The sequence below is a fragment of the Pan troglodytes genome, chromosome 23, assembly GCF_028858775.2.
Source record: "Pan troglodytes isolate AG18354 chromosome 23, NHGRI_mPanTro3-v2.0_pri, whole genome shotgun sequence".
NCBI classification, from domain to species: domain Eukaryota; kingdom Metazoa; phylum Chordata; class Mammalia; order Primates; family Hominidae; genus Pan; species Pan troglodytes.
In genome coordinates, this window is record NC_086016.1 from 25,272,767 (window position 1) to 25,285,337 (window position 12,571).

Below are 12,571 nucleotides of genomic sequence, written 5' to 3' on the forward strand. Positions count from 1 at the left end.
AGGGGGCTGCTTCAGAAATGCTCTGGGGCCCAGATGCTCACCCCTTGCCATTGGTGCATGTCCCCCCACTTGACCTCTTGGGTTCCTTACTTCTTGGGCTGAGAAAATCACTGCCCCAGGGCAGTTGCTCCTTTTTGTCTTTTTGGTCCCTGATGACAGATTCCTTCCGCACTCTGCTTAGCTTATTTCTAGATGGTTTCCACCATAGCCTGGCATGGTGGCTCACACCTATAATCCCAGCGACTCAGGAGGCTGAGGTGGGAGAATTGCTTGAGTCCAGGAGCTCGAGACTGCAGTGAGCTGTGATTCTCACCACTGCACTCCAGCCTGGGCAACAGAGCAAGACCCTATCTTTAAAAATAGTAATAAAAAAATAAATAAAAAGAGCAAGAGAGAGATGGACTTTTCCCCATTTCTGTAAGGAAGCTCCAGAAGTATATCTTCTCACTGGGCTGCTTTTTTCTGGGGCTGACATGTTAGCTGCAGGCCTGGGACTGCTGCTTACGTATATACTTTTGTGATTTCTGAAGGCCTTGGTGCTGGGCAGGCTTCTCGTTCTGAACCGAGAGGATAGGAGAGGAAGCCGGTGGGTAACATGTACCTGCTCCGTGCAGCACACACAGGCTGCTGCCTTAGGTAGCTTCCTATTCCACGTCGAGTGTCAGCTTTTTACAGACTGGGAGACCGAGGTTCAGAGAGGTGAAGTAACTTGCTTGGGCCACACAGCTCCAGGGTTTGAAGCCTTCCTGATTCTTCAATGGGCACACTTTCCCTCCCTCAACTGTCTTGTCTTTCTTGGTGCACCCCTTTCTTGCTGCATTGTGAGCATGGTTTGGTACAAAGAAGGACCAAGTTCAGGTAGGCTAAGTGCTGAACTTGAGAAAGCCAATTTCTTTCCATCATTCTTGAGGGCTATCTGCACCCAGCCAGTCCTTGATGCAGTTCCTGGCCCCGAAAGGAAGCTGATCTGCTCACTCAGTGCCCCGGTCCCTGTCCGGGGGTGGGGGCCTCCCACCCACACCTGGCTCTGACTTGGAGTACAGCCTTCACCTTTCAGTCCAGGGCTTCTCCTCTGTAAAGCCACTCCAGATCCTGGTCCCCCGACCCCTGCTCCCTGCTTCTGCCCTCACAGGAGCTGTAGATGTTTCTCATGGTGCACATCCTGCAGGAGGTTGTACGTCTCTGCCTGTCAGGTCCAGAGTTTCCAATCCCAAGCACGCCCCTTGGCCCAGAGCTGGTCTGAAGAGGAGGGGATTTGATTGGAGGAGAACTGTGTGTAGCTCCTTTCCAGAAACCTTCTGATGCTCTTCCCAGTGGTTGGGGCCCCAGGACGGGTGCCCTTCACTGCTCTGGAGACAAGCATAGCCTTGACTTCCTGGTTTCCCTGCCAGCCATGCAACAAGCCATGCAAATGTCATCTTTCATTTCTGATCTTTGGTTTGAAGACATGGCTGTCGCTTCCTAGGACACCTGACTTCCCCCAGGGAGCATGGTGATCTTGAGGCCAGAGGCACCCTGATCCTGACCATCCAGTGGGAAATGGGCATCAGGCTGCTTATCCCTCTCCTCCTGCACGCCACCCACCCCTCATTTGGTCCCAGATGCTGATCTTGAGTCTTTGGGGTCTCAGTGGACTCCTGTGGCATGGGTCTTCTCTGTGAATACCCACTCGTAGTGCAGACAGAGGCTGGACAGAGGCCAGGCACCCCCTTGCCCGGGGTGCTGTGGGAAGGATTCACACAGGCTGGCCTGTTGCGACAACCTGCAGCCCCAGGACCCTGTACAGAGGCCAGCCCCTTGCCCTCTGGTATGCCTTGAGGGCCAGGTTCTTGGGGTGTTCGCCGTCTGGGCCGCAGGACAATGTCCAGTCTGTTGCTAATGAAAATCTGCCCTTGCCCAGAGCAAGAGGGTCCTTTCTCCAGCAGCTGTGCTGGCTACACACTCCCAGCCCAGAGCAGCCTGCCCCTCGCAGTAAGGGTTTTGCACCCTGATCACCACTGGGCTCCCCCAGATTAGGGGGACTAGGAGGAGGGACTAGAAGGGGCCTCTTTGCACTCTGCCCTGTCCTGAAGCTCAGTTCCAGCTCCCGCCCTCAGTTCACTCGTGGGCCTGGTAGCCAGCTGACAACAGTTTTATTCACCTGTTCTCTGTTGGCTTTTCCTGCTTGGTTGTCACAAGCCCAGTTTGTTTTGTGGGTTCTTTATTGGCTTTTATTTAGCCTCAAGTTTTGTGTTTGTACCCGCCTAGGTAGGGTCGTGGTAGGAGGGCCTTCCTTCCATGTCACTGACTTCTTTTTCCAATTTCCCTTTACCTCCGGCTTCCTACCCGCCCCAGCCTCCTTGCCTGCCTCCATGGCCCTCCCTGCATTCACTTCCTTTCCCATAACTGGCACAAGCACAGCCCTGAGTTATAAATAGCCCCAGGCCGGGCCCTGCCCTTTGCTCTCTCGTTTTCTCTGCATGGACTTGGCTGATTTCTGAGCCGTCTCTGTCTGATGCCATCAGCACTATTCAGGACTCTAGAAGATTCTTAGTCTAAGGAGAAGTGCCTCATCCTGAGTCTTGTCTCCACCCCACCCCGTCCATGCCCTGAGCCAGATGTTCCCTGAGCGGCCCCGCCCTTCAGAACAGGGAGGGAGAGCCAGATTCTGCCTTCCTGCCTGCGCTGTTTTTCCTCCTGGCTTTCCAAACCATGTGGACAGAACGAGACACAGTGCTCCCACCCACGCCGGCACAAGCATCTCACACTGGGTGGGGCCGTCATGGGCCCTGCTGCCCTAGCAGCCTCCCTGGGCCCTACAGGCCACCTGGTACTCATAGTAGCAAGATTGTCCTTAGAACATGAGCACGGCTGGCAGGCTGGGTGAATGGGTGGCGCTGCCCAAGGGACCCACCATTCCCTTCACCTCTTCTCCTCTTGTGGAGCAGGGAGCGGCATCTGCACACAGTAGGAGGCACCTGCAGGGGCAGCTGGGGTGCTTTCCCCAAAGACTCCACCATTCATGATGGGCAGAGAGGGGGTGTCATAGGTCGCCCCACCCTACGTGTATGTGCACCATGGGCAGCAGACTTGCTGAACTTGGGTAGCATTTCAGGGCACCAAGGCAGGCTCAACTGACAGTCCTGGGTTCCTTGGACCCAACTGTCTCCAAGTGAGAGTATGGAGACCCTGAAGGAGCCCTCAGAGATTCATAAAAACGCAGCCAACACTAGGATACAGCCAGGTGTTTGAGATCCACTCATTGATTTATTAAACGAATCTTAACTGAGCACCTGGGTGTTCTGGGCACTGTGCTAGACAGGGAAGTTCCTAGCTCAGGCACAGCCATGGCCTGGAGGCTCCCACCCGTGGAGTCACTGCCTACCCTGCCCTGGGGGGACAGGTGTGCATGGAACCTGCGTGTCCTTTTCCTTGGAGCTGCTCTCAGCCCAGATCTTGATGGCTGTCCCCCCCACACACATGTACGTGTGTATAAATGCATATATATACACACATATACACAGGCACCCGGGCATGCTGACACCTCATGCATACATTCACACAAGTGTGCACACACTTAGGAGATTCCCAGGGCAAAAAGGTGGCCCAGGAAGACTTTTTAGATGGTCCCAGTGGGCAAGTGAGGATGTGTGGTCCAAGCCCCAGGGACTCAAATAGGGCACAGGGTGGGGCTCCCTCCCCGGGCAGTGGAGGCTCAGGGCCGGAGGGCATTTGCCTGAGACCATGGGGCAGGCCAGGCCCTGGGCGCTTCGTGTTGAACCTGCTGTCTATACCATGACATGCCTCCCTCATAGAGGGCCAGGGAAATAGGACAGCAGGGTTGGGAGTAGGCAGGGGCTGTGCTGGGACCCTGATTCCAAATTCTACAGATACCATGAGGCCTGAGCTGACCTCAGTCAGATCCTTCCTCAAACCCATCAGTTCTCACTGGAGGTGATTCTGCTCCCAGGGCATGTGTGGCAGCGCCTGGAGACATTGTGGCTGCCACACCTTGGGGGAGAGGGTGTTACTCACATACGGTAGGTAGAGGCAAGGATGCTGCACAGAATCCTGCAAGGCACAGGATGCCACCCAGCCCCCGACAGAGACTCCTCCGGGCCTAGATGTCAGCGGGGCCAACGAGAAGCCTGCCCGCAGCCAGTGATTTTCCCCGAAAGTGGGAAAGTGAGTGATCAGGGACCACCGCCCCAGTTCCATGCCTGTGAGCCCAGCAACCAGTGGAGAAGTGGGCGGGGCTGTCACAGACACCGGACCTGACACCACCCCCACCCCCCGCGCCCACACACTTTCCTCTGACTGCAGGCAGGGCCATTGGGCACAGGCGGGACAAAGGGAGCACGGCCTCAGCCCAGTGGAGCACTGAGGTGCTGCCATGGGCATGGCCAGCCTCCAACATTGCCAGTGGCCAGGGAGTAGGCGGGAGTGGCCAGGAAGTCAGGCGGCGGTTTCTGTGGCCTTTGGCGTCATCATCTTTGGTGTCATGCCTTTGCTGGGACTGTTGTAACAAAGCATCACAGACTGGGGGGCTTAAAGAACAGGAGTTTATTTTCTCCTAGTCCTGGAGGCCTGAAGTCCAAGATCAAGGGGTGGGCAGGGTTGGTTTCTTCTCGGGCCCCTCTCCTGGGCTTGTCTTCTCTATGTGTCTTCACATAATGTTCCCTCCATTGAGTCTGTGTCCTGACCTCTTCTTTTACAAGCACCCTAGTCCTGATGGGGTAACATGGCTCATGCCTGTAATCCCACCACTCTGGGAGGCTGAGGTGGAAGGACCGCTTGAGCTCAGGAGTTTGAGACCAGCCTGGGCAACATGACAAGACCTTGTTTCTATTACAAAAAAAAAAAATTTTTTTTTTTTTTTTTTTTTTGAGACAGAGTTTCGCTCTTGTTGCCCAGGCTGGAGTGCCACAGCATGGTCTCGGCTCACTGCAACCTTCCCCTCCTGTGTTCAGGCAATTCTCCTGCCTCTGCCTCCCAAGTAGTGGGGATTATAGGTGCCCACCACCACACCCGGCTAATTTTTGTATTTTTAGTAGAGACGGGGTTTCACTATGTTGGCCAGGCTGGTGATCTCGAACTCCTGACCTCAGGTGATCTGCCCGCCTCGGCCTCCCAAACTGCTGGGATTACAGGCGTGAGACATTGAGCCTGGACCCCCCAAAAATGTTTAAGTTAGCAGAGCGAGGTGGTGGGTGCATGAGGTCCCAGCTACTTGGGAGGCTCAGATGGGAGGATGACTTGAGCCTGGGCTCTCAAGGCTGCAGTAAGCTGTGACTGTGCCACAGCACTCCAGCCTGAGCGACAGAGTGAGACATCATCTCAAAAAAAACAAAAAAGAATGGGACATATGGAACCTTTTGGCTTCAGTTTACCTTAAAGGCCCTGCCTTCAGATACGGTAACGTTCTAAGGTACTGGGGGTTAGGGCTTCCACATGAATTTGAGTGGGGAGGGGAGATGTTATCATAACTAGGATTAGAAGGTGGCCTCCCAGGGGCATGGGCTCTGTCCCCTACATCAACATCCAACAATGTGTCAGCTTCATCATTTGGAGACAAAAACAGTAGAGCTTCCCTGAACTTTGAGTAGGGACGCTAATGGGAAGGGGGGACTTTGTCGAGGGTCCCTGCCAGTCCAGTGATGTCAGGGTCTAAAAAGCAGGGTCAGGGGACACAGGCCTTGAGCCCCAGGGACAGGGTTCTTCTGGGGCAGGTGGTAGCAGTCCCTGTGGCTGGGAGGGAGGGCATCTGGAGAAGGCGGTGCTGCCTGGGCCCCGTCAATCGAAGGGTCATGTGGCAGCAGCAGTCAGAGAATCCAGGTGAGGCGGGCCCCAGGTGAGCAGTGGGGAGTGGAGTCTGGCTGCAGCAGGAGCCAGGTGGCCATGCTGTGGGCTCCGACGCCCCCTCAGGTCAGAGCCTCCTTCTCCTTCCCTGACTGTGTCAGGCAGCTGCCCTTGGGTTGCATGCAGAAGCGTGGAGGGAGGCCTGGCCCAGCCTGCTCCGCACCAAACTCTGTTTCGCGGTCTGGCAAGAATAAGGGTGGCCCTGGTGTTGCCAGATGACCCCCCTCCCCGGGATTCTCAGTGACTGTGAGGGTGTGGCTTAGTATGTGCGGAGGGTCCCCTGCCTCCCTTTAATTCCATGTGGAGCCTTTGTGGGGGCAGGGGTTTGTCCAGAGGTCAACAAGCTGGCCCTCCTCTCTCAGAGGGCCCTGATGCAAGAATCCTCCTACCACCCTTCCAGGCTAACTTCTGTCTATTTCTCCTGCAGAGTGAGCTGGACTTGGAAAAGGGCTTGGAGATGAGAAAATGGGTCCTGTCTGGAATCCTGGCTAGCGAGGAAACTTACCTGAGCCACCTGGAGGCACTGCTGCTGGTGAGGAGGATTTAGGAAGCTGAGCAGGGCGGGATGGGGCAGGGTGACAGGGTTGGGAAGCCTCTTTGCCCTTAAGTCCCAGGTCAGCTGTCAGAGCCTGGGTGCAGCTCGCCATCCCTGGAGTGGATACCAGTGGAAGACTGAGTTGCCAAACCAAGCTGGTTTTAAAATTGTATTTATGTGATTTAAAAATAAAAGTGCATATCAGGTAACCATGACTGTCTACTGCCATACAATGCATCTGACGGATGGCAGCCCCTCTCACCTGTGCTACCTCACTTGTGCCCTTTTCCAGCCCATGAAGCCTTTGAAAGCCGCTGCCACCACCTCTCAGCCGGTGCTGACGAGTCAGCAGATCGAGACCATCTTCTTCAAAGTGCCTGAGCTCTACGAGATCCACAAGGAGTTCTATGATGGGCTCTTCCCCCGCGTGCAGCAGTGGAGCCACCAGCAGCGGGTGGGCGACCTCTTCCAGAAGCTGGTGAGTAACCCAGGGCCGGTGCTGGGACTACAGGCGTGTACCACCACGTCCAGCTAATTTTTTGGATTTTTAGTAGAGACAGGGTTTTGCTATGTTGGCCAGGCTGGTCTCAAACTCCTAACCTCAAGTGATCCACCTGCCTCAGCCTCCCAAAGTACTGAGATTACAGGCGTGAGCCGCCATGCCCAGAGTTTTTTTTTTTTTTTTCTAATTTATATTTATTTAGATAGGTATTTTTAAAAAGAGATGGGGACTTACTACGTTGTCCAGGCTGGAGTGCAGTGGCTATTCACAGGCGCAGTTCCACTGCTCATCAGCACGGGAGTTATGACCTCCTTCCTTTCCAACCTTGGCTGTTTCACTCCTTCTTAGGCAAACTGGTGGTTCCCAACTCCTGGGAGGTCACCATATTGATGCCAAACTTAGTGTGTAGTGCACTACAGCCCAGAACTCCTGACTGAAGCCATCCTCCGGCCTCAGCCTTCCGCGTAGCTGGGGCTATAGGTGCACGCCACCACACCGTGTGTGTGGCTGGGACTACAGGGGCGCGCCATCACACCCTGTGTGCGCCATCACACTCTGTGTGCACACACTTTCCCTGAAGCAGGCTTCCTCCGCTGGGAAACAAGTCCTCTAGGGGCAGGTGTGGCCAGAGGCCAGGCCCCCCTCTAAGTGTGAAGAGCATGTGATTCCTTAAAAGCCCTTCCCCCAGCACTTCTGGACTACCGAGACACAGAGCTCTGGCCTCGGGCCTCCCCTTGGCTGGTGCTGGGGGCTGAGTTTTCTGCTCTGAGGTGTGGCTTTCCTGTAGGGGGACCCCTCCCTCTGCCACCCTGTGCTGCAGACCCCCAGACTCCAGGCCAGAGCTAAGGCTTGAGGAACACAGAAGGCACTTAATTTGTTCCAGTTCTTGCTCCCTGGGGCTCTTTCCCCCATGGCCAGAGAGCAGGAGGCTGTATTTTGATACATGCCGCCCCCTCCATCTTTGAAGCCCCCCCACCCCCGTTTCTCCGTGTGTGTGTCAGCAGTTTTAAACCTAGTGGAGGGTGGTGGCTCGGGCTGGGCTCCGCGTCGGGCTGCCCCGCGGCTGCTCTTGGGCAGCCAGGGCCGCTGGGTGGGGGGCCGCCGGGAATGGCGGGCCCGGGTGAGGGCGGGGGCGGAGAGGCGAAGAAGCTGCAGGAAGGGAGGGTGACAAGGGGGAAGCGAAGGAACGGGAAGAGGAAGGGAAAAGCGAGCGAGAGGGGCAAGGCGGAAGAGGAAGCAGGGCGGAAGGGAAGCCCGGGCCGCAGACGGCGAAGGAGGCAGCGGGCGAAGGAGGCAGCGGGCGGGGGGCTGAGGCGGGAGCGAGGACACGCCCAAGAGAGGAAGCAGAGGGAGGCGGAAGCGTGGAGGAAGGGGAGAGAGGCATCATCAAAGGAGATGAGGGGAGCGCTGGGGCCGGGAAAGAGGCACAAGGAAGAGAGTATGGGAAGGAGGAATGGAGGGTCAGGGCTAGGCGGCGGGAGGGCGCCAGGCCGGGAAGAGTACAAGGACAAGGAGGTCAGGTTTGGGCCTACATCCCGGGGACAGGGGCGGCCATGGTGGCGGCAGCCAGGGAGGAGGAGGAGGAGGCGGCTCGGGAGTCAGCCGCCTGCCCGGCTGCGGGGCCAGCGCTCTGGCGCCTGCCGGAAGTGCTGCTGCTGCTCATGTGCTCCTACCTCGACATGCGGGCCCTCGGCCGCCTGGCCCAGGTGTACCGCTGGCTGTGGCACTTCACCAACTGCGACCTGCTCCGGCGCCAGATAGCCTGGGCCTCGCTCAACTCCGGCTTCACGCGGCTCGGCACCAACCTGATGACCAGTGTCCCAGTGAAGGTGTCTCAGACCTGGATAGTCGGGCGCTGCCGAGAGGGGATTCTGCTGAAGTGGAGATGCAGTCAGATGCCCTGGATGCAGCTAGAGGATGATGCTTTGTACATATCCCAGGCTAATTTCATCCTGGCCTACCAGTTCCGTCCAGATGGTGCCAGCTTGAACCGTCAGCCTCTGGGAGTCTGCTGGGCATGATGAGGACGTTTGCCACTTTGTGCTGGCCACCTCGCATATTGTCAGTGCAGGAGGAGATGGGAAGATTGGCCTTGGTGAGATTCACAGCACCTTCGCTGTCACGTACTGGGCTCATGAACAGGAGGTGAACTGTGTGGATTGCAAAGGGGGCATCATATCATTGTGAGTGGCTCCAGGGACAGGACGGCCAAGGTGTGGCCTTTGGCCTCAGGCCAGCTGGGGTAGTGTTTATACAGCATCCAGACTGAAGACCAAATCTGGTCTGTTGCTATCAGGCCATTACTCAGCTCTTTTGTGACAGGGACGGCTTGTTGTGGGCACTTCTCACCCCTGAAAATCTGGGACCTCAACAGTGGGCAGCTGATGACACACTTGGACAGTGACTTTCCCCCAAGGGCTGGGGTGCTGGATGTCATGTATGAGTCCCCTTTCGCACTGCTGTCCTGTGGCTATGACACCTATGTTCGCTACTGGGACTGCCGCACCAGTGTCCGGAAATGTGTCATGGAGTGGGAGGAGCCCCACAACAGCACCCTGTACTGCCTGCAGACAGATGGCAACCACTTGCTTGCCACAGGTTCCTCCTTCTACAGTGTCGTACGGCTGTGGGACCGGCACCAAAGGGCCTGCCCGCACGCCTTCCCGCTGACGTCGACCCGCCTCGGCAGCCCTGTGTACTGCCTGCATCTCACCACCAAGCATCTCTATGCTGCGCTGTCTTACAACCTCCACGTCCTGGATATTCAAAACCCGTGACCGTCAGGGCCACCCCTGCCTGTGGGCCAAGGAGACCAGTGAGTCAGGGACCTCTCTTGCATGAAGGGTGCAGTGATAGTTCCTCCCCACTGCCCCACTGTGCTCCTGGGCCTGTGAGCCCAGTGCTCAGGCACCTTGCAGTAGAGGCTTCTGACTCCTGGAGCTTTGTGGCTTACCAGAGATGCAGTCCCTCCCAGGAACCTGTTGGAGAGGCAGGACCTGCTGCTTTAGAGGAGTGCAGCTGAACCTGGGCCCTGCGACTCTGTTTGGCCAGAGCAAGGATCTGGCCTGGAGAGGCCCATCCTACACCCCTTATTAGAGCCGTGATAGCCTACAGAGTGAGGTGAGGTTCTCCCGCCTTCCCAGGTGGTTTCTTTCTGCCACTTTCTGGAAAGAAAGGTGAGGCTGCCAATAGCCCGCTGGCACCAGCCAGACCTCACGCTTGACCAACCTCTCGGGGCCAGAGGTTCATTCCTGGGGCACTGTGGCCTGGTTTTGCTTTGAAACCAAGAGAGGGCAAAGGGAACCCAGCAGTTCTGAGTGAGTTCTAGCCAGCCCTACCTCAGGCTGGCTGTTGAGAGATTTTACAATTTTCATTTTTGTAAAAATAAAGCTTGATTGTTCACACACACACACAAAAAAACCTAGTGGACGTGACTTGGCCTGCCGCCCTCCTGAGAAATGGAGAATCGTGTTGTTGGGGGGAAAAAAACACACATCCAGAGCTCTTCGCCAGATAATATTCCGAAATCACTCAGAGACTTTTTTAAAACTTTAATATCTGAGGAACACTGGAATTTAACTTTGGAAAGTTTCCGCTGGCTGCCCTGGAGGCCTTGAGCTACCTTCATGCGTCAGATGATGCAGCCGGAAGACTCGGAGGAGAGGCTGGGGTTGCAGTGGGCAGTTGTTCGCCATAACGACGAGCTGAGTACTCACGTGTGTTCAACCTGGGCTGGGTGCTGGGGACTCCCCAAGGACAGATATGCCCGGTGCCTGCCCTTGTCCCCATGACCAGCTCAGTAGGGTTGGCCCAGCATCGCTCTGTCAGGCTTCCGGGTTGGACAAGTCTTAGGACCAAAGGAGCTTGCAGTGCCCTTCCCAGCTCCAGTGCCTCTTCCATGCCCAAGAACTCGTGATCCACGTCCAGTGGTTCAGAAAGCCAGACTCAGATGCGGCTTCTGCCACCTCCTCCTGTGGGGCTGCACGGGCTGACTTCCCTGCTCTGGGTTGTGGTTCTGGCTGAAGTTTTATCAACTCAGAATTTTTATTTTTCTAATTATTTCAAACTTACAGGAGAACTGTAAGAATGGAGCAAAGAGCTCTAGTATAGCCTTCATCCAGATACACTGATGGGAACTTTTTGCCACATTTGCTTTATCTCTTTCTGTGCGCACGCAAACGCACATAGACACATACACACACAAGCACAAGAAGTTTTCCCCCTGAATACTTCATTTGCTAAGAACAAGAACATTCCTGTAACTCACAGTAGAATTAGTCAAATTCAGGAAATTTCACATTCATGAGGTACTATTATTTAATATGTAGTTCATGTTAACTTCCCCCAAGTTAACAATTACATTCTTCACAGCTGTTTTCATTCTCTGATTCAGGACCCGGTTTAAGATCATGTTATGTACTTGGTTGTCACATCTCTCTAGTCTCCTTCCATCTGTACCAGTTCCTTAGACTTTGCTTGTCTTCCATGACCTGGACTTTTTTTTTTCTTTTTCCTTGAGATAGAGTCTCACTCTGTCGCCCAATCTGGAGTACAGTGGTGCAGTCTTGTCTCACTGCAACCTCCGCCTCCTGGGTTCAGGCGATTCTCCTGCCTCAGCTTCCCTGAGTAGCTGGGACTACAGGCACGTGCCACCATGCGCAGCTAAATTTTTGTGTTTTTAGTAGAGACAAGGTTTCACCATGTTGGCCAGGCTGGTCTCAAACTCCTGACCTCAGGTGACCTGCCCGCCTCAGCCTCCCAAAGTACTGGGATTATAGGCATGAGCCACCGCACCCTGCCTTTTTTTTTTTCCCCTTTTGGAGATGGAGTCTCGCTCTATCACCCAGGCTGGAGTGCAGTGGCGTGATCTTAGCTCCTTGCAACCTCTGCCTCCCAGGTTCAAGCGATTCTCCTGTCTCAGCCTCCCGAGTGGCTGGGATTATAGGCATGCGCCGTCACGCCCGTCTAATTTTTGTATTTTCAGTAGAAACTGGGTATTGCCATGTTGGCCAGGTTGGTCTTGAACTCCTGACCTCAGGTGATCTGCCTGCCTCGGCCTCCCAAAGTGCTAGGATTACAGGCGTGAACCGCCGTGCCCAGACAACCTTGACATTTTTTGAAGGGCACAGGCCCACTCGGGTTTGCCAGTTTCCTCAGGAATAGCTTCACGTTGTGCGTAACAGCACCACAGCAGCGAGGCTGTGTGCTTCTCAGTGCATCAGATCCGGAGGCACGTTTTTGATTAGTGAAAAATGTGGAAAGGAATTGCTTAGAACTTTGCACGAGCCACCTGGAAGATGTGAGCTCCTGGAGCGGGAGGGAGGAGAAGCCTTGAAAGGAGTCCTCTTCCCAAGACCCCTGAGACCCTGCTGAGCTGTCGCCTCTTCTGAGAGGCTGTCCTGGTCCTGACCACATTCTCAAAAGCAGTCTCCTCGCTCTCAGTCCCTGTCCTGCTTATAACCATCTGCCATTACTTTGCTTGTGTGTGTTCATGCACGTGTTTATCAGGCGCTGTCCTGTTAGAACACCAGCTTCAGAGGGCAGCGCCGTGTCTGAATTGTTTACCACTGCGGTGACAAGGCCTAAAGCAGGCCCTTGGCTGCTTTGTACCAAGGCTGGGAGGCACTCAGTGACTTGCAAAGGAGGGAGGAGGGAAAGAAGGAAGAGCTCTGGGCCTCATCACTGCACGGATGAGG

The 12,571-nt window shown here is 55.4% G+C and overlaps 1 protein-coding gene and 1 pseudogene across 3 annotated transcripts in view; both read left to right on the plus strand.

Moving 5' to 3' along the window:
* BCR (BCR activator of RhoGEF and GTPase) overlaps positions 1 to 12,571 on the plus strand; it is a 137,453-nt gene that overhangs the window by 74,154 nt on the left and 50,728 nt on the right. For all 3 annotated transcript variants that reach the window (XR_010156194.1, XM_016939532.4, XM_016939531.4), the window contains exons 3-4: positions 6,266 to 6,370; positions 6,666 to 6,851. Coding sequence is in view for 2 of the 3 variants with exons in the window: in XM_016939532.4 (XP_016795021.1) it covers positions 6,266 to 6,370; positions 6,666 to 6,851 (291 nt within the window). In the remaining variant the exon portion in view is untranslated. The remainder of the gene's footprint in view (positions 1 to 6,265; positions 6,371 to 6,665; positions 6,852 to 12,571) is intronic.
* LOC100614251 (F-box/WD repeat-containing protein 4-like) lies at positions 8,019 to 9,768 on the plus strand (annotated as a pseudogene).